Raw genomic sequence first — 25,770 nt, forward strand, 5'->3', positions numbered from 1 at the left:
TCAGAATCATCGGCATCCCCGAGGGGGTGGAGAAAAACAGAGGTCTAGAAGAGATATTTGAACAAATTGTAGCTGAAAACTTCCCTAATCTAGCGAGGGAAACAAACATTCATGTTCAATAGGCAGAGAGGACCCCTCCCAAGCTCACCACGGCAAACCTATGCCACATCACATCATAGTGCATTTTGCAAATATTAGATCCAAGGATACAGTATTGAAAGCGGCCAGGGCAAAGAAATTTCTCACGGACCAAGGCAAAGGTATCAGAATTACGTCAGGCCTGTCTACACAGACCTGGAATGAGAGAAAGGGTTGGGGGGGCATTTTTAAAGCTCTTTCAGAGAAAAACATGCAGCCAAGGATCCTTTATCCAGCAAGGCTGTCATTCAGAATTGATGGAGAAATAAAGACCTTCCAGAATCGCCAGTCATTGACCAATTTCGTAACCACAAAACCAGCCCTACAGGAGATATTAAGGGGGGTTCTATAAAGGTAAAAAGGACCCAAGAGGGATACAGAACAGAAAGTCACAATCGATAGAAACAAAGACTTTACTGGCAACATGGCATCATTAAAATCATATCTCTCAATATTCAGTCTCAATGTAAATGGCCTAAATGCTGCCATAAAATGCCACAGGGTTGCAGATTGGATAAAAAGACATGACCCATCCATTTGCTGTCTACAAGAGACTCATTCTGAACCTAAAGATACATTCAGACTGAAAGTAAAGGGATGGAATACCATCTTTCATGCCAATGGACCTCAAAAGAAAGCTGGGGTAGCAATTCTCATATCAGACAGATTGGATTTTAAACTAAAGACTATAGTTAGAGACACAGAAGGGCACTATATTATTCTTAAAGGATGTATCCAACAAGTGGATATGACAATTATAAATATATATGCCCCCAACAGGGGAGCAGCAAGATACACAAGCCAACTCGTAACCAGAATAAAGAGACATATAGATAAAAATACGTTAATAGTAGGGGACCTCAACACTCCACTATCAGAAATAGACAGAACACCCATGCAAAAAAATTGACAAAGAAACAAGGGCTTTGAATGCCATACTCGATGAGTTAGACCTCGTAGATATATATAGAACACTACATCCCAGAACCAAAGAATACTCATTCTATTCTAATGCCCATGGAACATTCTCATATGAGGCCAATATTACCTTGATCCCCAAACCAGGCAAAGACCCCATCAAAAAGGAGAATTACAGACCGATTTCCCTAATGAATACGGACGCCAAAATCCTCAACAAGATCCTGGCTAATAGAATCCAAAGTACATTAAAAGGATTATCCATCATGACCAAGTGGGATTCATCCCTGGGATGGAAGGGCGGTTCAACATTCGCAAATCAATCAGTGTCTTAGATTTTATCGAGAAAGAAAAATTCAAAAATCATCTGATTCTGGGGCGCCTGGGTAGCGCAGTCGTTAAAGCGTCTGCCTTCGGCTCAGGGCGTGATCCCGGCGTACTGGGATCGAGTCCCACATCGGGCTCCTCCGCTATGAGCCTGCTTCTTCCTCTCCCACTCCCCCTGCTTGTGTTCCCTCTCTCGCTGGCTGTCTCTCTGTCACATAAATAAATAAAATCTTTAAAAAAAAAAATCATATGATTCTCTCAATAGATGCAGAAAAAGTATTTGACAAAATACAGCATCCTTTCCTGATTAAAACCCTTCAGAGTGTAGGGATAGAGGGTACATTCCTCAATCTCATAAAAACCATCTATGAAAAGCCTACAGCAAATATCATTCTCAATGGGGAAAAGCTGGAAGCCTTTCCCTTGAGATTAGGAACACGACAAGGATGCCCACTCTCGCCACTATTATTCAACATAGTACTAGAAGTCCTTGCAACAGCAATCAGACAACAAAAAGGGATAAAAGGTATCCAAATTGGCAAAGAAGAAGTCAAAATGTGTCTCTTCACAGATGACGTGATACTCTATATGGAAACCTAAAAGAATCCACTCCTAAACTCTTAGAAGTTATAGAGCAATTCAGTAATGTGGCAGGATACAAAATCAATGCTCAGAAATCAATTGCATTTCTATACACGGATAATGAGACTGAAGAAAGAGAAATTAGGGAATCCATCCCATTTACAATAGCACCAAAAACCATACGTTATCTTGGAATTAACTTAACCAGAGATGTAAAGGTTCTATATTCTAGAATTTATAAATCACTCTTGAGAGACGTTGAGGAAGACACAAAAAGATGGAAAAATATTGCATATTTATAAATCACTCTTGAGAGACGTTGAGGAAGACACAAAAAGATGGAAAAATATTGCATNCGGTTCAACATTCGCAAATCAATCAGTGTCTTAGATTTTATCGAGAAAGAAAAATTCAAAAATCATCTGATTCTGGGGCGCCTGGGTAGCGCAGTCGTTAAAGCGTCTGCCTTCGGCTCAGGGCGTGATCCCGGCGTACTGGGATCGAGTCCCACATCGGGCTCCTCCGCTATGAGCCTGCTTCTTCCTCTCCCACTCCCCCTGCTTGTGTTCCCTCTCTCGCAAATCTATCAGTGTCTTAGATTTTAAAATAAAATCTTTAAAAAAAAATCATATGATTCTCTCAATAGATGCAGAAAAAGTATTTGACAAAATACAGCATCCTTTCCTGATTAAAACCCTTCAGAGTGTAGGGATAGAGGAACTATTAGAAGTTATAGAGCAATTCAGTAACGTGGCAGGATAAAAAATCAATGCTGAGAAATCAGTTGCATTTCTGTACACGAATAGCGAGACCGAAGAAAGAGAAATTAGGGAATCCATCCCATTTACAATAGCACCAAAAACCATACGTTATCTTGGAATTAACTTAACCAGAGATGTAAAGGTTCTATATTCTAGAATTTATAAATCACTCTTGAGAGACGTTGAGGAAGACACAAAAAGATGGAAAAATATTGCATGCTCATGAATCAGAAGAATTAACATAGTTAAAATGTCCATGCTACCAGAGCAATCTACACTTTCAATGCTATCCCGATCAAAATACCAAGGACATTTTTCAAAGAACTGGAACAAATAGTCCTTAAATTTGTATGGAACCAGAAAAGGCCCCGAATCACCAAGGAACTGTTGAAAAGGAAAAACAAAGCTGGGGGCATCACAATCCTGGATTTCGAGCTGTACTACAAAGCTGTGATCACAAAGACAGCATGGTACTGGCACAAAAACAGACACATAGACCAATGGAACAGAATAGAGAACCCAGAAATGGACCCTCGGCTCTTTGGGCAACTAATATTTGATAAAGCAGAAAAAAACATCCGGTGGGAAAAAGACAGTCTCTTCAATAAATGGTGCTGGGAAAATTGGACAGCTACATGCAAAAGAATGAAACTTGACCACTCTCTCACACCATACACAAAAATAAACTCCAAATGGATGAAAGACCTCGATGTGAGACAGGAATCCATCAAAATCCTAGAGGAGAACATAGGCAGCAAGCTCTATGACATCGGCCAAAGCAACCTTTTTCATGACACATCTCCAAAGGCAAGAGAAACAAAGGATGAAATGAATTTATGGGACTTAATCAAGATAAAAAGCTTCTGCACAGCCAAGGAAACAGTCAAAAAAACTAAGAGGCAGCCCACGGAATGGGAGAATATATTTGCAAATGATGCTACAGATAAAAGACTGGTATCCAAGATCTACAAAGAACTTCTCAAACTCAATACACGAGAAACAAATAAACAAATCATAAAATGGGCAGAAGATATGAACAGACACTTTTCCAATGATGACATACAAATGGCTAACAGACACATGAAAAAATGTTCAAAATCATTAGCCATCAGGGAAATTCAAATCAAAACCACACCGAGATACCACCTTACGCCAGTTAGAATGGCAAAAATTGACAAGGCAAGAAACAACAATTGCTGGGGAGGATGTTGGTGGGAATGCAAGTTGGTACAGCCACTCTGGAAAACAGTGTGGAGGTCCCTTAAAAAGTTAAAAATTGAGCCACCTTATGACCCAGCCATTGCACTACTGGGTATTTACCCCAAAGATACAGACGTAGTGAAGAGAAGGGCCATATGCACTCCAATGTTCACAGCAGCATTGTCCACAATAGCTAAATCGTGGAAGGAACCGAGATGCCCTTCAACAGATGACTGGATTAAGAAGTTGTGGTCCATATATACAATGGAATATTACTCAGCTATCAGAAAGAACGAGTTCTCAACATTTGCTGCAACATGGACGGCACTGGAGGAGATAATGCTAAGTGAAATAAGTCAATCAGAGAAAGACAACTATCATATGATTTCTCTCATCTATGGAACATAAGAACTAGGAAGATTGGTAGGGGAAGAAAGGGATAAAGAAAGGGGGGGTTATCAGAAGGGGGAATGAAGCATGAGAGACTATGGACTCTGAGAAACAAACTGAGGGCCTCAGAGGGGAGGGGGTGGGGGAATGGGATAGACTGGTGATGGGTAGTAAGGAGGGCACGTATTGCATGGTGCACTGGGTGTTATACGCAACTAATGAATCATGGAACTTTACATCAAAAACCAGGGATGTACTGTTTGGTGACTAACATAATAAAATAAAAAAAAAAACATTAAAAAAAAAAAGAAAGAAAAGAAAATGTTTTCGTGGGTCCCAAAATGGATAGCTGTTCATCCGCTAACTGAAGCGGGAGTTAGGTAAGTAAGCATGTGGCATTTTTCAACTTCACAGCATGAGGAGGCTTCCACTGGCTGAAAAGAAGGGTGAAAAAAAGAACTGCTGGGTGAACACTCAAGAGCATTGGTCAGAAATGACAAATCTGCATTTTCAGAGGGAACTGGGATTCCCCAAGCTTCACAGCCTGCAGGAATAAACGGAGTCACATTATACTCTCACAAGCTCCACTGACACTTTCCCATGTGGTTCATGCACAAAATCTGTTCAACGGTGTCACATACATTTTCATGAACAAGTCTGCCGAGTATCTATTTCCTAGGAATCCCTTTTTTCGTCTGGATATCTTCTGGGTTCAGTGGAACTTCCAGGGTTCTGCCAAGCACCATATTTTCCACTGACACCAGGATGCCCTGTTTTGCATTGATGTCAAGGCAGTGCTTCCGGTGTCAAAGTTATTCAGAGGTCTGGGGCAAAGTCACAGAGAATGTTATTCTCTTCATATGTTGCACTCTTATTAGGACGTTCTAAAGTATTATTATGAGTGTCCTAATAGTTGATACTCTATTTAGTTCTTAGTCAAATGGAACCTGAGATAAACACAAATTAGTTTCAGCAATGTTCAGCTTTCTTTTGGTTCTATGAAGAATTTCCCTTGAAGAGAAAAATTGCTTTGACTCGCTTTGGTCAATGAAATTAATGTGGAAGTAACATGCATCCCTAACAAATAAAACCATTTAAGAACAGTTTGTGAATGTGCCGTCTCTTTCCTTTTGGCGGTGCTACACAGAGTGTGTTGATACGGATGTGCCATAAGGCAGAAACAGCCTAGAAGGCTGAACAAATACACTGAGGCCAACTGCCCTGGAATGTCTCCTAAAGTCAGAGCAGATTTCACATGGGTGAGCAGTATTTGTTTGTTGTGTTAGTCATTGAGAATTTATGTGTTACCACAGAGGGAGGTCTATTTTTTTTTTTCATATAGTCTGCCTGTTCCCTATGGAAATCATGTATGAATTCAATGAGTTCTGGCCTGGGAAGAGGAAATTTGTCTCTTTCTTCTGACAACTAAGACTTTCTTACTGTGTCAGACTCATTTTGTCATTCTTCCTTTAGAAGGGATTCTCTCTCAAGGGTCTCCTGAATTCTGAAACAGATTTCTGGAGGGTGATCTGATAGTTCATTTGTACTTCCCAGAAATCTCTGAAGCCACGCTTAGATCCCAGGTCGCGTTCTCCCGATACATACAGAGAATACTGATTATGTGTGAACATGCCTCACGAGTAGAAGAGCCACTGCATGCCTGAGAGGATGAGACTAGGAGCAAGGCTGAGGGGACAAGGGAAGGAAAACACCATGGGGTTGATGAGACTGACGGTCTCAGAAGAGAAGAATGTACAGACTGCACAGGAGAGGGAAAGAAGGGGAGAAAAGGCAGACAGGGACATCCAGGTGCAGTAAATAGCTTGGAAATGATGTACCTCAGAGCAGATACAACACCTAACAAAAGGCCTACCAGAAGGCTGTCCTAATACACAATCACATGTTAGGTCGTTTGAGTTGTAAGTGACGTATTCTGAAGGATCTTATACAAAAACAGGCTCTGTAGTTTATAAAGACGAGAAGTCCTGACCCAGATTTGGAGCCAGGGGTATAATATGAACTCTGTGCCCAATCTCAGAGCCGAGGGTTAGGATCAGTGTCACTTGAAGCACATGCACTGACTGCAGAGTGTGGGGTTCCCCAGGCGAGAATGGGGAGGCTATAATGAGAAGACACAATGGACGCAGCGTAGGCAGAAATAATTGAAATCACTCCCACAACGTTTCTCCTAGAAGGAACATCTGACGTGATATAGTTTCATCTACAGGTGAAAAACTGAAGTCCTAGAGAGGGAAAGCCCAAATTAAAGTACACTGGAAACTGTATCATTTAATATAATTGGGATGCAAGCCTGGTCAGTCAAAAATCTCTTTCTTGGCAATGGATCATTGCAAATACATAAATATATTAAATGTTTTAACTCAGAATCCATCCAACCATACATGCGTGCACACACACACACACACACACACACTCACACACTCACTTGTCAATCTTCTGATGTGGATCAAAATATTTTTTGTGAACATGCATCACGCAGTTGGCCTCCCTGTCATAATCTTGAAAAAAAAACCAAGTCTAATAAAACTCAGTATTGTGGTCTTTATTTTTTTTTAATATTTTATTTATTTATTTTGACAGAGAGAGAGAGCACAAGCAGGGGGCGCGGCAGGCAAAGGGAGAGGGAGAAGCAGACTCCCTGCTGAGCAAAGTGCCCACTGCTGGGCTCAATCCCAGGACTCTGGGATGATGACTTGAGCTGAAGGCAGACACTTAACCAGCTGAGCCACCCAGGCACCCCAGTATTTTGGTTTTTAAAATGAAATAAAATCTTAAATGTAATTGCACAGTAATTAGGTGTAGTATGTTTCTAGTGTTTATGATTTCCCTCCAAAATCCGCACCAAATTTAACCCACAAGTAACAGTGACAAACTTATCAAATCTTTCCAAAGAATTCAAATGTATCTTCTTTGAAACAGCATCTCTCTCTCTCTCTCTCTCTTTTACTCTCTCTGCACTTACTTCATTGGTTTATACAATTTTAATTATATAAATAATTATGGTAACACATATTCCTGCAGTAAATACATTTAGAATCAAAACTAGCTAGTTCTTTGTAGCAAAAAATTCAATCAGTGGGACATACTAGTGATCCGACTATTAACTATGAGTGTTCAGGGTACTGGGGTCATGAGACAGCATATGGTACAAACAGAATGGATACTTTCTTGCTGGTTTCCATATTCGCTGGGTAGGAAATGATGGGAGACCAGTTAAGTGAAGCCCGTTAGGAAAGCATCTATCCTAGGAGACAGGAGACAGCATGGCTCAAAACCTGGGCCTTTATACACATAAAGCGAATTGTTTTCAGCTTTCCGTATTATTTAGGTTGCAGATGTCTCTGTTTACATTTCTTACCACTTGCTCAAGGCCAACAATCTCTAGTTTAAACAACACAAGATGAAAAATAAGATGGTGTTTTTCTTTACACACCTATTCTTCTCACCCCTGTGACCTGCCCGCCCTCTCTCTTTCAGTCTATTCTATTAGTAGAAACAGTAGGTCTGGAAAGGAAGTTCCCACTGGAATGTCTAAGACAAACAGAGGCAGCCTTATCTGTGCTTCCTAGTCTCTGAGGAGTCAGAGCTGAGGCTTCCCTTGTGTATTTAGAACATCCTAACAAGTCACCTAATTGAGCCATGGTGCCGGTCCTGCCCAGCAAGTCTCTCGAGCCCTGCAAACAAAAGCAAGAAGACCAAGAAGGCAAGAGGTGCTCCAAAGCAAACAAAAGGAAACGTGTGCAAACCCACTTTGAAATTCCTGGAGTGATCCCGAATGAGACCCCGGGAGTTCCTGAACGTGGCCTTTCTACTAAATGTCTTAGAATACAAAGGCAAAGAGAAACCATTGTGGACATATGCAGCAGCCACTGGCCGAGAGCTTATGCTAAGGATATAACAGGAAAACATGTTTGTGACCTTGCGGGCTTTAGCGTAACTGTCAGAGCACAGCGGCCGGGAACGCCCAGCTCGCTCAGGGCAGAACACCGCCCCAACCGAAACTTGATTGCTCTTGACAATAGCCCACGGGGTCCATAGAAGTACGTTTAAGAATAGGCCGCATTGCTGAACGTTACATCATCTAATCCCGTGACCTTCCCCGTGAGGTACTACTATTCGCTAGGATGTAATACGGAACATTCCCTTGATTGTCTTTGATTGTTTATTGCCAATAAATATGCAAGGTTGCAGCTGTTCGGGGCAATCGCACTCTTGGCAGTGGCACGCCTGGCGGTTGTCCCCTGCACCCACGCTCTCTTTCGCAAGCTAACCTGTCTGTGTCTGGTCCTTCTCCTGAATCAACGCTGCAGCGCTGCAGGCGGTGTCGCGGCAGACATATTTTTCCCCATACTGAGAAAACTTCAAGTTTGCACAAAAATGCAGTCATTTGCATATTCAGGTATTATAGATAGTTTCAGATAGATGACACAAAAAGACAAACTTTGCTTTTTAAAAATTTACAATGTGCCAGATCCTCCAGTACACGCCAAGGGAGTAAAAGCAAAGATAGCGGCTAAGCTCAGGGAACCCACAGGCTGTAGGCAAGGTTCAGAATCTAGCTCTCAGTGCTACAGGTGAGCACGGTATGTTTGGTGCTCACTGTAAACGGGGTATGCGGCACATTCTGGACTTAGAGAGCAATGAGCTTCGTTTTGCAGGGTAGACTAACTCTGGGAAAAGCAGGTAGTCTTTTGAAAAGATTCATGATTTGATCTATCTTGAAGAAAAACTTATTTTCCAGATCAGTAAGAAATAGGGAAATGGGAAACCTTGGTGGATTTTAACCAGTGAAAGACTCTGATATGAATATGAGCCAGGAATCCAGAGGTGGCTAGAGAGACTCGAGCCATTGACCTGCACCCACATCCTCCCCATCTTTGTTTCGACCTGTATTGTGTCCTGGTCTCTCTTCTTCCTTTGTATCTCAAATATTTACAAGCTGGTCTTTCAGGGGAAAAAAAAATATGGAAATTATTGTAATACGATATTTTCTTGTTTATACTTTTCTTCATCATCACTTGTCACCTCCAATTGTAGTAGGCAACTCCATGAGAGCAGGGACCTGGTCTAGACTGTCACTTGCTATATCTCACTGTTTAGGTTGGTCCCTGATACCCTGCTAGAGTTTATAAACTATCTGTAAAAGATTCAATAAAGAAATTGGTATGACACTGACCAGGCAGTCCTCTAACTGCTCTCTTATAACATAGGTGATGGACCTAAAAGGCAGATGCGTTGCTCAGAAATAGCCCTGTGGTTTAAGGCAATGCTTCCTTTCCTGTCATTTTCTCCCATTCCCCTAACAAAATCTTGTGGTACATGTGGAACATTCCAGGTACTCAAAGAAGGCTAAAGTAGGACAAATCTAAATTGGAGCCAGAAATATTTTAGTTCAGCTCTTCATAGCTTTGATCTCTGGTTTTAGGAAAAATAAAGAATTCATTTCAATCTTGAATTAAAAAAGCATGAAATAATCAACGTTTTTTATGCCAGGTCCAGAGCACGTTCTGTCTCTCCTAGGTATACTGCGGATCTAATTCAGGAAGCAAGCTGTTCTACAACCCCATTTGAAAGCATCACCAATAGTCAGAGCCATTTTAGTTAGGTTTGAAAATCCACCCTTCATTACGCTAGCTCCCTAATGTTAATGATGATGGCAGAGATGAAAAGATGCTGGTCCATGATCCCAGTTGACTATAATTAGAGGCTGCCTTGGACAGCCTATTCTCAGAGAAGCAGAGAGCCTTTTAGGGCAAAGAGTTGAAGGTGACATGGGCACTTTTTGCTTTGAGGACTTGTTGGGGGCTGGAGAGGATGACAGAGAATCCTAGTTAATGGGGCAACAGAAGAGAGGAACAGGCCAGGGATCCTTGGCTCATCGGACAATTCAGAGAAACTGAAAATTACAGAAGTGTTTTGGCTCAGGAGCTGGAGGAGAGCTGCCAAGTTGTGGAGACATTCTCCAGATATCCTGCGAATGTCGGGCAGCCACCGGGGCCACGGCTGACCTCTCCTGGGCACAATTCCTATCATCACCCAATTGAAAGGGGGAAGAACAACACACTTGGCTAGCAAACACGGAGGCCCTTTATTCTATAAATGGAGACTAAATACAGATAAAAGATAAAAGAAGATGAGCACTACTTTCACAGAGGCCACGTGCTCGCTAGCAATTTGGCCTAAAGCAATTTATTGTTAATTATTCATGCAGATAGAGAAAATTCAGATCTTTGCTGAACATGTTCAAAATATAAATCTAAAGAAAAGAAACATGTTGATTAGTGCTTGGCTTTTTCCTGTTTACATTTGTACATACAGCATTATAAAACACAGAGATACAGGGAGATAGCAGCGTTATAAATATTTGGAGGCTGTTCCACGGCAGTAGAAATCAATATGGAACATTCATCAGAAAGAAAAAAAAAAAATTAGACAGGAGAGGAAAACTTATTTGCCAAAACAGAATGTGCTCGATTATTAGTTTCATTTGTGATATTTCACGGCTTGGTTCAGAAACCTTAGTGCAAGTGAATGCATTTCTTTTCTCACTTCCTCAGGAGTGTGTCACTATAAATGCACAGCCACAACCTTGAGGTTTCATCTCCTGAGTGAACAAATCCACGCTGTTCTTTGTAGCACTGCACATAGACAATATGGTTAGACAGAAGCCACACACACCGGCTACCAAAAAATCCTCATTTCTATCTGGTTAGGGATGGAGAGTTTTATATAAAGAATTGCTGCTCCATCACATTCCAATGTTTCTGTTGTTGACAATACTTCTCTTTCATTTCATCGTTTGGGACTCTCTCTCTCTCTCTCTCTCTATATATATATATATATATTTGCAGATTTAAGATGCTGTTTTATGTCTGACTTAAGAACTCTGTGTATAAAAAAAGATAAAGAAAGAAAAAGAAAGAAAGAAAGAGAAAGAAAGAAAGAAAGAAAGAGAAAGAAAGAAAGAAAGAAAGAAAGAAAGAAAGAAAGAAAGAAAGGAAGAAAGAAAATAAGAAAGAAAAAACAAACTCTGGGCATCCCTAAATACCTAAATACATAGCAGGAAATATTTTTTTCAAGAATTTATAAAAACTTCAAGATACTTAGTAATTCCCATAAATATCATGAAACTGGAGCTGGTAACCAGGGAGTATGGGCATCCATGTCTATGTGGCATCTCCAGCTGAGGAAGAAAGGACCTCAGTCCTTTCCTGCTTGCTTTAGCTCTCATCTAACTCCTACATTCACCTCTCCATAAGGTCACCTGAGTGAACTTTTGTTTTTTAAACTTAACTTGCCAACCTATTATCTTTTTTTTTTAAGATTTTATGTATTTATTTGACAGAGAGAGACAGCCAGTGAGAGAGGGAACACAAGCAGGGGGAGTGGGAGAGGAAGCAGCAGGCTCCCAGCGGAGGAGCCTGATGTGGGGCTCGATCCCAGAACGCCGGGATCACAACCTGACCCGAAGGCAGATGCTTAACGACTGTGCCACCCAGGCGCCCAGTGAACTTTCTAACCCCCTTTGATCACATTTCACTTTTCAGATGCTGCCCAAACTTTCAGAATAAAGAACACATCCCCTAGTGTAATTTCAAGACCATTCATAATCCAACGCAGGCCCATTTTTCTAGTGTATTTGGGCAGAAGTTCAGGTAGCCTGTGATTCCTCCATCCACTCCAGTGTCCAACCACTTAAAAATCTGTTTGAGCACCTGCCATATGCAGGCCAAGTTCTAGGTGCTGGGGATACAATGCAGGGGTGCATAGGAGATATATTTCCAGGCAGAGACAAGTAAAGAGGTGTTATAACGGTAGGGGTCATGTAGGATGCTGCAGAAGCAACAGAAAGGGCTTCTAACTCAAACTTGGCTGGGGTAGAATGGTCACATGTAGCTTCCAAGGAAAATTAATATCTAAGCAGAGATCTAAAGGATAGAAAGGAGTCAGTTGGGCCAATGGTGTAGTGACTGGAACTTTTGGGAAGAGAAGAATACTCCTAATGTACTGGAAATGGGAACATTTCTAAAGAACTGTAAGAATTTCAGAACCATAATGCAGGACTGTTCTGCAGAATGAGTTATTTGCTGTTACCGCAGTGTGTCCTTCACTCTTCTTTTCCCATCCCCTGGGTTGGGAGTACAAGACGTTCTTCTCATCGTCTGCCTGATGAACTTCAAGTCATCACTCCTCTCAGGAGTATCTCTCAACCACACTCTCACCACCCAAGAGAAACTTCTTCAGTCTTTCCTTTGTGCCCTGTGGTATCTGTTCCATACTGTGCTTACACAGTATCTCATTTGACCTAGTCATTGGCTATTTTTGACAACTTCTCTCAGCTCTGTATGCTTTGAAGGTAAGAATTTTGTCCTTATCTTGTTTTTTTCAACTTTTAGAACAGAGCAAGACACGCAGTAAACACTCAAAATTTGGAGTAAAAAGGAATGGAGATAGTTAAAGTGCTGTCTTTTATTTCTGCAACCCATCTGCAAACGCATTGGTCTGTGTTGTAAGATAAGCAATCTTCTCAGGACACGTACTGGGGAATGAAATGAATTCAAAGACTCCCAAGGAACACATGGGTGACTCATGGGATCTGTATCTCCCCCAGATAACACAGAAAGGCAACAGTGACAGAACCACAACCTGACTTGTTCAAAAAGGTCTCCACAGACCATGCAGCCTTCAGGGGAGAATAATTAATTATATTGGCGTAGAGACAGAATGGAAAGAAATGCAAATATTTGATCCCCTTTTGAGTGAGAGGATAGAGGCTTTTTTAATGTGCAAAGCCAGCATGTTTTAGGGAATCTTTGGAGACCTGGCCCATCAGAAAAGAAACACAAAGCAGGATACCAGCGGAGGAGTTCCTTTTCTTTACAGTATCTTCTTTTAGAAATAACTTTTCAAATTAAAGGAGAATGTAAATTATAATCAGCAACTTTTGTTATATCAGAAGGATGCCAATAAAAGCCCTCTCCACCTTCTTCCTCTTAAAGAATCTTTGAAGCAGCAAGGAAGGCAAAGGAAAAGAAAGGGGGCAGTGATTAAGGAAGGCAAGGGAAAGAAAAAGAGAGCAAGAACAAAAGAGACCCATGAAGGCAAGGTGGTACTGGTGCCCAAGAGAGGTAGTGTGCTGTGCCATCGTGGGGGCTGGAAGAAACCCCACAAAGTAATGAGGGAAAGGATCCCTGTAGTTACCCTGCTGTAGAAGTAATGGATAAATTGTAAAGGGAAAATATTCTCTCAGAAAATGCAGTTCACTTAAGCACACTTGGATTGTGTTATTATTTCACTTATTAACGGTAATGCTCTTCTCTCGGAAAGCTCTGGTGCCATAATGAAAAAAAAATATGCTAATTATTATGAAAATACATGATCTCTTCAAAAGAGGAATATCAACTAAAAGAACAGACCAGATATATGGCCTAATTTGCATTTCATGGCTACACATTTGAAATGATACTGCATAAATTATGTAAAAACACCAAACCCTCAAAGAGACACGTGATTTAGCCATCCTGCATGGCACAGACCACCCTCTTAGCAGATTTTACAACTGCTGAAAACCATACCTTCCACAGTTGCTCGCTTGGGCTGAATGGTGATGGCTCCTTCTGCGATATCTTCGTGCTGGTGCAGTGGGTTGATTTTGGATCCCCAGCTGTCTGATCCCACCCAAAGAAAATGGCCCACTTGGTCAGCTCTTTTGGCTGCTGCAAGGATCTGCCTGTGAAAAAGAACATGAAAACTTACATGAATGTTAAGGAGCAGCTGCTGGACATGTGTGTGTTGGGAATGAAGCAGAAGGAAAGCAAGCTACCAGTTCTCGAAAAGTATGTAATCAATGGCAAAAAAAAAAAAAAAAAAAAAAAAATTATGTCAAAGGATTTATATCCTGCATATATAAAGAGATTTTATAAACCACTAAGAAAAATGATCAAAGCAGCTTGAGGAAAAGAGGAAAGAAACATTAAAAGTCAAAAGAAAAAAAGAGAAATATCAATAATTAATAAACTAGAGATACATATTCATACAGATTAGAAAGGAGGAAAGTATAAATTAGGGGAAGATATCACATTTGCTTCCCATGTTGGCCAAAAGATGTGTTTTGTTTTGGTTTGGTTTGTGAGTTTGGGCATGGGGCAGGAGAAATGATTGCTTGCATTCACTGCTGGTAGTATGTATAATTTCTGGAAAGCAACATGTCAATCTAAATTAAGGGTCTCAAATTATTAAAATGAACACATATGTTATACTTGAAATTGTATAGCCCATGTTCATAAATAAAAATAGTACATAAATAACACGGGCAACAAGGCAAATAAAAGGAAAACTAATCATTCATAGTAAAGTTATTAAAATATATTTTTGAAAGAAGAGGTAGATAAGAGGTAATTATTTATACAACAGAGGAAGCTACAACTAAAGCTCCTTGGGTGGGTTAAACCACAGGAAAAGTGGTTTCTTTGTTTCTCAAGACCTGGAGATACTAAGTATCACATAGGTACATGGCCAAATAAAGGAGAATTGGTTGAAAGGTTCTATATAAAATAGCAAAACCTTAGGTTTCTTTCTTTTTCTTCCAGGCAGAAAATGAAATGGCAAATTACTAATAAAATTTTAAGGAATGGGTTCTGATATTGTAAACATCAAAATACCAGAAGGTTATGAGTGAGAGATGGTGAGTTAAACATGAGGGGGAGGAAGGTAAGTTAAATTTACCATTAAGTATTAAAAAGGTAAGACCCTCTAGGAAATCTACATTTCTGCTTACAGAATGCTAGAAACTAAGGGAGTGTCACCCCAGGTAGAAAATAGCTTTTCTGGAAAAATCTGGACCACTCTAGAAAAAGAATTGTATATACTGACATAGAGAGACCCTCTAATGGAACGGCAACTCGGATGTCTGACCTGTCCACCAAAGGCCTGAAGTTGGAAGGGACAGGACAGGATACCACTGCTTGCGTCAAAGTGCACTCATGTTTTAATTTTCTTAATATGTGCATTTATTATTTTAATAAAAATAAACACAATCAATTCTTTGTACTCTTGACCAAAAGATACAATTTCTATTTATTGATCCAAAGGAAATGATCAAATACGCTGTCAAAAACATACATTCATTACTGCAGACAAGCTCAATGCAGAGCAGCAGGGTAGTGTCTGAAGAAATGACAGTGAGGATGGATTAGAAAGCAACTCAGAATATACTTAGATTCCCACAAGCACTTTTTAAAAAGAAAAATCAATTAAAAAAACTGCAAAAGATTATTCAACTCATATATAAGAAAAGCTAACTAAATGTTGCTTGTACATGTGTATATATACACACAGTTAGGAGTATAGGGTCGTCTAAGAGCACAGAAAAATAACGATCATACACAATGTATTGTTAACCTAATAATCCACCGAGAAGGCACTGCTGAGGTTGAAGAGGTTGGAACGATGGGCAGAAGCCAAGTAAAACAGGGGGGAAAAGACAAAACTACATAAATGCAAAAAGTAGATGTTCACTTTAATATAAATGGAAAAGTGTGGGTTTATTGACAATGATAGACAAGATTAAACTATTTAAAAATACTTAGGGCATCAAAAGTGAAAATGTGAATTACAAAAAGTGGAAGATAAGAAGCGGGAGATTCTTTTGGGGAAAATCTATGTATGTTTGGAAAAAAGCGCTGGCAAACATCAACCCAGAATTTTATGCTATCTCTGAGTATTGGGATTGCACATTTTATATGAAATTATTTAACCTTGATTTTTTTTTAGATTAGTCTCTCTAACTTTTATTTTTTCTAGATAATCAGGGAACAAAGTCAACTTAATGGCTCCTTTCAACAAAGAGCAACAACAAAAAAAAACGTTTCCCTTTTCCAGTGGACATACAGTAGTTATATATTATTTCTATAATCAGAATGAAGTGTTCCAGAAGAAGGATCCACTCTTGTCTAAAATCCAAATTATCAGCACCCATGACTTACTTTGCATTTATTTTAGCTTTAAAATCTAGATATTACTGTCTCCTTACTGTCATTCTCTGACAAAGTATTTGAAGTTAATGTTCTAAGAAATCTCAAATTTTCCCATTTACAGTGTAAATCTTCTGAAGAAAGAAATAACATAACATTGTGAGTTAACAGTACTGTTCAGACATCAGTATATTTAAGATCATGTTTCGGAAGAAACTTCTATACGCGCTTGAATTTTATGACTGTGTTCAAGAGCTATTTCCACTCTCACTGCTACGAATCACCGTATACGATACTATTCAGCACACAAACAAACCCCAAAGCAAAAGAATGAGCGTAGCTATTGAGCAGATTGCACGCGTTTTTATATCCCAAATTAAAACCTCACATTACCTACAAGACAGGAGTATTATCATGCATTAGTCACCAGAGCTATTTGCGGTAATTTTTTATGTGACATGTACAATGCATGTGGAGATAAACACAAAGCCACACCTTATCAGTGTATTACATATTTGGAAAATATGTGTGAAAAACATTTATGAGACAATTAAGAAATGTATCAATATATCAACAGAGATGAATAAGAAATAAGCCAAAAAAAAACCCAAGAGTAATATTATGAAAACAAAATTTTTTATAAACTATAACACAAAGTGTAGAAGAAAAATGCCCTAAGAGCACCACTCAATAATATTTAAGGAGAGAAATAATACATTCAAGGGGTGCCCAGAAACAGTTTCATGGAGAAGAGCATGTTCGAGATGGACTTTGAAAAACAGACAATTTCAACAAGTAGAGAAGGAGAGAAAAAACCACCGTGAATAAAGACCACGAGGAGGAGCAATCAGGACTGTGGGGGACCACAGCTGGGCATTCTGGGTGTGGAAGTGGGTGAGTGGAGGCAGGGTCTAAATGTTAAATTAGGAACACATTTTAAAGCATTGTGAAATCCAGACAGAGAATCTTGTGTTTAAATTATGAAATAGAGTGCATTAGCATAGTGACCTGACTCATTCATTTTTTTCGGTACTGTGCCTTGAGTACGTCTCTGTACCGAGCACTGTGACGGGGACTGAGGACAAAGAAAGAAGTCCAATGAGGCATCACCTCTGCCCTGGAGATGCTTAGGGACTAGCGGAGAACACGCACACTACTCAAATGATCAAGCAATGTAAAATAACGTCAGTGACATCAAGTACGAAGAAGACGCCGAAGCTGCATTGTGTAGAGACACCTTCCCCAGAAAGCCACACTGGAGGCGGCACCGTTATGAGAAAGCGAGGAAGGAAAAGCCTTCCAGATGTGTGCGAGATAACACACAAAGACCAGGGAATGAGCAAACACTAAACGTGAAGGAGCAGGGAATGAAGTAAGATTAGAATGGTAGAACGAGGCTGAAGAACCACAAAAAGAGCTCAAGAAGGATTTTCTTTTCACTGATGGAAGAACTGAGGCCTCAGAAGCTGGAAAGCGGGAAGGGGACGACAGTTGGGCAACTTCCCAAGGTGACACAGTGGTCATTAGCAAAACATCAGGTATCTCAACGTCAGATATCGTTTGCTTTTGGTTGAATAGTCCTGCTATCCGTGATCAGAGCTGAATACCGGGAAAATGATGGATGGATTCAGGGACAGCATTTAGGGTGCAGGTGGAGGGGAGAGACACAGCACTGGGAGACTCATGACGAGGGCAGTGCAAAAATCCAAGCAGAATGCAATAATGGCCAGGCCCTTAAACTTTCTCTTAATTAAGGATACCCACCTTCAAATTAAGTGATATATTTTATCTAAGAAAAAGACTAAATATCCCCATACAGCTCTTTCACATCAGTGGAGATGTAAACCAGCACAACCTCTTTGGAAAACAATAATCATATTGGGATATACTTTGTTCTGGAAACGTCTTTTCCAGGGATTTATGTTAAAAACACATAAGATAAATATATAAAATAATATAATTGCATATTATTATATAATTGTGTTATATTAATATTATATATCCAACTCTTGCATAATATATTTATATTAATATGATATATTTGTATATTATATTTATGTGCACAGATTTGTGGAAAAGGAAGTTTAGTACAGTGTTATTTATTATTGCAAAAGTCTATAATCAAATATCGATCAATAAGGAAGCATTTAGATAAATGACAGCATGGATGTAAAATGAAATTCTGCACAGCTATTAAAAAGACTGAAGAGATAGGTACTGACATTCACAGACATCCATGATAAAGTAGTAAGTAAAGGCTAGTGGGGAAGAGAACAAGATGTACACACAGAACGCCACCATTGTTTAAAGAGAGGCAGACTGTTTCTAGAAGAATATAAATATACAAGAAACTGGTCATTAGAGACTATGGACTATGAGAAACAAACTGAGGGCCTCAGAGGGGAGGGGGGTGGGGGAATGGGATAGACTGGTGATGGGTAGTGAGGAGGGCACGTATTGCATGGTGCACTGGGTGTTATACGCAACTAATGAATCATCGAGCTTTACATCGGAAACTGGGGATGTACTGTATGGTGACTAACATAATATAATAAAAATCATTAAAAAAAAAAAAAAGAAAAGAAACTGGTCATTAGCCATTGCATCTGAAGAGGAGAACCTGTTAGCTAAGGACAGGATGAATGGAACTTTTTTTATAAACCTAGATTTTTTTAATAGTTCTTTTAAGCAGGTGTACTTATCGTTCTATTTTAAGTAGATGCATATTCTGGAACAAGATATAGTGGTCAGAGAAGAAATCAGGGCACATTTGTGTCTTAGAAACACATTCTGGGCATGTTATGTTCTAGAAACAAAGGTTAACTCTACATAGCTTGGCCAAGAATGCAAGGAATGAGGAAAAATGGGAAGTCAAGATTGCAATCGGGTTTTTGACTCCAAGGAGGATCAAGGTAAGAAAAGAGAGGAGGAAACGATCAGAGACATACTGGTAGACAAGCTTGGTTTGGAACATATTGAGTCTAAAGCAGTGGCAATACAGCCAGAATTATATGACATGTTTTTTTCTTTTACATTAAGAGGAACCATTCTTTGGATAAAAGTCTGTTACATTTGGACATATTTTTAATAAAAGAACCTCTGAAAGGTCTAGTGGTTTTCTCTTTTTACAAGAAATCAAATACATTTGTTTTGTTAATAGAGAGGGAAGACATGACAGCGACATGCTGTTGCTCCCATGGTTCACTGTAACTCCTCGTGTAGGGGAGAAAGCACGGACACCCTTTGCCACTATGTAATTATAGATTTGCTTCTGTGCTATCTTTTCCCCTTTCTCTGTCAGTATCCTGATCTTTCTGTCTCCTAAAGTTGCAGCATGCATATTAATGAATTTCACCAGTCATCCTTACTTTATATCCTCATCGTTGGCAAAAATCACGACGGCCCTGGAGTTGGGGGTGTCCAGGAGCTGTTTGATAATTCTATCAAAGTCAATGGTTCTGTCTTTGCGCTCTTGGGGGATTCTCACGGACTGTGCAATGCAGAGCCCACCTGTTTAAGAAAAGAAAGCAGAGTGTCAATAAAGTTCCCTCAGAGATACCAAAGAAACAAGAGTGAGTGGCTGGGGAGGAGGGAATTTTGAATTCTGAGTGCACAGCACTTCCTTGGTGATATTGCAGAATGAGGAAGGCTTAAGACGTCATGCTAAGTCCTGAGCTGTTGTTCAAACTTGGCGCACCTTCCATAATATTGCACGGCCTGATTTTCTTAGCACTGCACTTGTAAACAGCTAATGATGCCCAGGAACACCAATGATATTGATCCTGGGGAGGTAGATTTAGGTTGACAAACTGCGTGGGGGAAGGTCTTTAAAATGAATGCAATATACTACAAGAAAACTGCAATCAATATACCACAGTAAAAATGTACTGAAACACATAAAGCTCAGGTTAATTTCTGTGGCTTTTCTGGTGTTTGCATTCCTGGGACTTTTTTCACCTTCATATCCATACGAACTTTTAAAGGTCAGAGCCAATGGAATAAATCTAAAAATAAAACAACAGCAAGAACACCAACGACTGTAGATCATAGCAACAAAATTTTAGTGACCCTACCTACTATGTCCCCAACCCTCAAATATGTGTTTTATGTGTGTTATCCCACCTTCAAAACTTTAAAAGGTATTTAGTAATATGTATTTTTTGGATTAAATAGAAAAATAGATTTTTTGACTCGACTTCTTAGAGCTGTGATGATATTAACTGTCATTATGAATTTTAAGACAGGGGAACATGCAGCAGTTTACTAAGCAATTGATACACTTCTCACTATCCCACCTCTTGCTTAGTAGTAGCCCCTAGATCTGGTACTTTATAAAACACACTTTAAGAAAGGCTAGTATAGGGGCGCCTGGGTGGCACAGCGGTTAAGCGTCTGCCTTCGGCTCAGGGCGTGATCCCGGCGTTATGGGATCAAGTCCCACATCAGGCTCTTCCGCTATGAGCCTGCTTCCTCTCCCACTCCCCCTGCTTGTGTTCCCTCTCTCGCTGGCTGTCTCTATCTCTGTCAAATAAATAAATAAAATCTTAAAAAAAAAAAAAAAAGAAAAAAAGAAAGGCTGGTATAGGTGAAAGGGGTAGAGAGAATACTTGTAGGAAAGGCAACAAAGGCCATCCAATGGGCAGAAGACCTAGAGACCAAAATAAGAGGATAAACTTGTTCTTGTAATGTGCTGAGGAGATAGCTATTATCAAGCTTACACCTCAAGCATGGACAGCTGGGTGAATGGTATTAGGCTTCCACAAACAGAAAAATATGAACTCTAATCCAAAGTTGAGCTCCATTATACTTTTATCCCAATCAGTGTTAGCTCTCTATAAGTGGCTCTTAATTTTCAGTGTGCATAAAATCATTGATGGTCCTTTTTCAAAATGCAGAGTTTCAATAACACTATTAACCAACTTGACCTAATTGACATTTATAGAACAATCCACAGGACAACAGAACAGTACACATTCTTCTCAAGTGTAAATGGAACATTTATTAAGCCAGACCATATTCTGGGCCATTAAAAAAAACAATAACAACAAATTTAAAAGCATAGAAATTGTACAAAGTATGTCATTAGGCCTAACAGAATCAAACTAGAAATCAATAACACTTGGAAATTTGAAAACACACTTCTAAATAACCTGTGGGTCAAAGAGGAAGTGTCAAGGGAAATTCTAAAATATTTAAAACTAAAGGAAAATGAAAGTGGAACATACAACAGAATCTTAAAAAGGGTAGGGGGCACCTGGGTGGCTCAGTCCCTAGGCGTCTGCCTTCGGCTCAGGTCATGATCCCGGGGTCCTGAGATGGAGCCCCACACTGAGCTCCCNNNNCAGCAGGAAGCCTGCTTCTCCCTCTCCCGCTCCCCCTGCTTGTGTTTCATCTCTCACTGTCCATTTCTCTGTCAAATAAATAAATAAAACCTTATAAAAAAAAAAGTGGAACACACAAAATGTATAGATTACAACTAAAGTGGTATTTAGCAGGAAATATGTAATCATCAAATGCTTATGTTAGAAAGAGGAGATAGCCAAAATAGCAACCTAAGTCTCTATTTAAGAAATAAGGGGGACTATGGACTCTGAGAAACAAACTGAGGGCTTCAGGGGGTGGGGGAATGGGATAGGCTGGTGATGGGTAGTAAGGAGGGCACGTATTGCATGGTGCACTGGGTGTTATACGCAACTAATGAATCATCGAACTTTACATCAAAAACCAGGGATGTACTGTATGGTGACTAACATAATATAATAAATAAACATTTTAAAAAAAGGGAAAGAAACCAAGATCTGGGCACTCAGGTGCCTTTCGATAAGCAAAAGTTATCCATCAAAAATGTTGTCAGTCTTGGTGGGATATCTGGGCTTGGAAAAAATAAAAACATACCAATGTTTACTTTTATTAAAAAAAAAAAAAGAAAAAGAAATAAGGGGGAAAGAGAGCTAACTAACCACCTTCCCCAAAAAGCAGAGAGACATAATAAAAGTTAAAGCAAAAATCAATGAAACTGAAATCAGAAAAAATAAGAGAGAAAAACCAGTAAAATCGAAAACTGCTTCTTGAAAAGATTAATAAGATTGATCAATCTCTAGTCAAAGTTGACCAAAAAGAAAGAAGTCACAAAGTATCATGTCAGGAATAAGAGGGACTAACCTTATTGACTGATCCCACAGATGGCAAAAGATAGTAAGGGAATATTAGAAGCAATTTTATGCCAATAAATTTAGCAACATTTTTAAATGAAATGGATGAATCTCTTGAAAGACACAAACTATCCAAGCTGAGGGCAGAGTGTATAATCTTAATAGTTCTAAATATATTAAGATACCAAATTCATACATATATACACACACACTTAAAATAAAAAAAGATCCAGGCTCACATGGTTTCACTGATAAATTCCACCAAACAGTTAAGGAAGAAATAAAACATGATCTATATACAATCTCTTACTGAAAATAGAAAAGGAGAGAAAATAAGTCATTTCATAAGGTCAGTATTACCCTAATACCCAAATCAGATCAAGACATTATTTTAAAAAGACCAATATCATTTATACATACTTGCAAAACCCCTAAAGAATACTAACAAAATAAATCCAGCAATATATAAGAAATAGTAATATATCATGCATAACCAAGTGGATTTCATCCAAGGAATGCAAAGCTGATTCGTTACTTGAAAATCAATCATTATAATTTATATATGTTTAAATTAATAAGAAAAAACCATATGATCATCTTAGTACATGTGGAAAAAGCACTAAACTAAATTCAATGTACGTTCATGATAAAAACTATAACCTAGGGTTAGATGAGACCTTTCTAAGCCTAATGACAGGCATCTACAAAAAGCCCACAACAAGCATCACACTTAACAGTAAGAAATGACAAGGCAATTTTGTCCTCTCTTAAAACTCTTATTCGACATTGCATTGGATGTCCTTGTCAGAGGAATAAGGAACAAAAAAGAAAAGAAAAGAAACAAAAGACAAACATTTAGCAAAAGAAAAAAATAAAATTGTCTCTATTTGCAGATGACATGATTGTCTATGTAGAATCTTATAGAATTAAAAGGTGAGTTAAGCAAAATTGTGGGATATAAACTCAAAATACAAAGGTCAATGATATATCTCCTGATCAGCAATGAACACCTGGAATTTTAAATTAAAACAATGCTATTAAGAATATCACCAAAAATGTGGTACTTATGTATAAATCTACCAAAATATGTATAGGAGCTATATTCTGAAAACTATAAAAAAAATGGGTGAAAGAAATTTAAAAAAAGCATTTAAATAAACTCTCCCCAATTTCATCTATAGATTCAATGCAATCTCAATCAAAATCTCAGGGGCGCCTGGGTGGCACAGCGGTTAAGCGTCTGCCTTCGGCTCAGGGCGTGATCCTGGCGTTCTGGGATCGAGCCCCACATCAGGCTCCTCTGCTGTGAGCCTGCTTCTTCCTCTCCCACTCCCCCTGCTTGTGTTCCCTCTCTCGCTGGCTGTCTCTATCTCTGTCAAATAAATAAATAAAATCTTTAAAAAAAAAAAAAAAATCTCAGCAAGCTTTTTAAAATATAGATCAATAGCTAATTCTAACATTTATACCAAAAATCAAAGGAACTAGAGTAGTCAAAACAATTGAAAAAGAGCAACAAAACCGGTGAACTTGAACTATGTAAATTCAAGACTTATATCAACACCAAGGTGCTGATCAAGATAGTGTGGGATTGTAAACAGGGCAGACACTTAGATCAATGGAACAGAAAAGAGGTCCAGAAATAGACCAACACAAATATAGTCAACTGATAGTTTGGCAAAGGTGCAAAGGCAATCAGTGGAGAAGGGACAGCCTTTTCAACAAATGATGCTGAAACAAAGGGATATTCATATATAGAAATAATCTTGACATGCACCTCATGCTGCATGTAAAAATTAACTTTAAATAGATTGATAGACCTAAGTCTAAAATATGAAACTAAACAACATTTAGAAGGAGACAAAGGGAAATCGGCAATGGTCTTAGGTTTTGCAAAGAGTTTTTGGATATGAGATCAAAAGCCCAAACCATAAAGAAAAAAAATTGATAAATCAAATTTTATGCAAATTTAAAACTTTTGTTCTATGAAAGATAGTATTAAGAAAATGAAAGTACAAGCCAGAAACTGGGAACTAATCATATGCCTAATAAAAGACTTGTTTCTACAATCTATAAAGAATTGAAACTCAGCAATGGAAAAAAAGAAAAAGTGAGCTAAACATCTGAATAGACACACACAAAAAAATAGATAGCAAATAAGCACAGGAAAAGATGCTTAACATCAGTCATTAGGGAAACGTTAATTAAAACCACAAAGATATACTACAACAATACCTATTAAAACAGCTTTAAAAAACAGTAATATCAAATTCTGGAGAAGATGCAGAGCAAGAGGGATGTCTGTTCATTACTGGAAGGAATGTACAATGGTACAGCCACTGTGGAAACAAGCTGGCATTCCCAAAATGTTAAATATAGCGATAACATAACAAGCAGCAGTCAGATCCAATCCTAGGTATTTATCCAGAGGAACTGAAAACTTGTGCTCACACAAATGTGCACACAAGTGTTTATAGCAACTTTAGTCATAATCACTAATACTGGCAACAACGAAGACATCTGTCAACAGGTGAATAGATAAACTGGCACATGTGTACAACTGAATCCTACTCATCAACAAAAAGGAACTGCTGATTCGTGGATGCGCATGAATACATTTTAAAAGCATTTTGCTAAGTGAAAGAAGCCCAACCGAAAAGACTACATATTGTATAATTCTGCTCATATGACATTCTAGAGAAAGCAGAACTACAGGGGTGGAAAATAGATCCGGGGATGTCAAGGGTTGAGAGGAGGGGTTGAGTACACAGGGAATCTGGGGGTAATGGAAATGTTCCGTGCCATACTGTGGAGGTAGATGCATGACTCCACAAAACCTTTAAAAGAACTCACCAAGATAACTGGACTTGCTATACGCAAAATTTAAAAAATCAACCAGGATGTCAGGGGATCCTAGAATGGAATGTGGAGTGACAAATGAATCTAACTGTATTACTAATGTATGAGGAAATTTCACTGATGGAGATGAACAGAAAATAAGTTGACCTAAGTCACTTTTAAAAATCATGTTTCAACTGGAAACTCTAAAGCTAGAGAGTAAAAGAACTGAAGATAAAATGGTACTCTGATTTGTATATTATTCGCAGGGATGTGAGTTAGCAATTCTGGAACTGCTTTCCATGCTTGAGTTGAATAAAACAGTAAATAAATTGTAGATAATGGGAGCCAAGATCCTTGCTGTTAAAGAATTTACGCACAAGCAGAAAAGTAAGGCTAGAATGAACCATGTGGTGCCAGAAGGGGTCCGAAATATCCGTGTAAACTCACATTTGGGAGGGATGTTGTACACAT

The 25,770-nt window shown here is 39.0% G+C and overlaps 1 protein-coding gene across 1 annotated transcript in view; it reads right to left on the reverse strand.

Annotated features, from left to right (window-relative positions):
- Window positions 1-25,770, reverse strand: part of GRM7 (glutamate metabotropic receptor 7) — an 814,755-nt gene that overhangs the window by 362,519 nt on the left and 426,466 nt on the right. The window contains exons 3-4 of the mRNA XM_008697935.2: window positions 19,678-19,819; window positions 13,913-14,067 (exon numbers count right to left, since the gene is read on the reverse strand). Coding sequence (XP_008696157.2) covers window positions 13,913-14,067; window positions 19,678-19,819 — 297 coding nt within the window. The remainder of the gene's footprint in view (window positions 1-13,912; window positions 14,068-19,677; window positions 19,820-25,770) is intronic.

Source organism: Ursus maritimus, unplaced genomic scaffold (assembly GCF_017311325.1).
Source record: "Ursus maritimus isolate PB19 unplaced genomic scaffold, ASM1731132v1 scaffold_14, whole genome shotgun sequence".
In the NCBI taxonomy this organism is placed as follows: domain Eukaryota; kingdom Metazoa; phylum Chordata; class Mammalia; order Carnivora; family Ursidae; genus Ursus; species Ursus maritimus.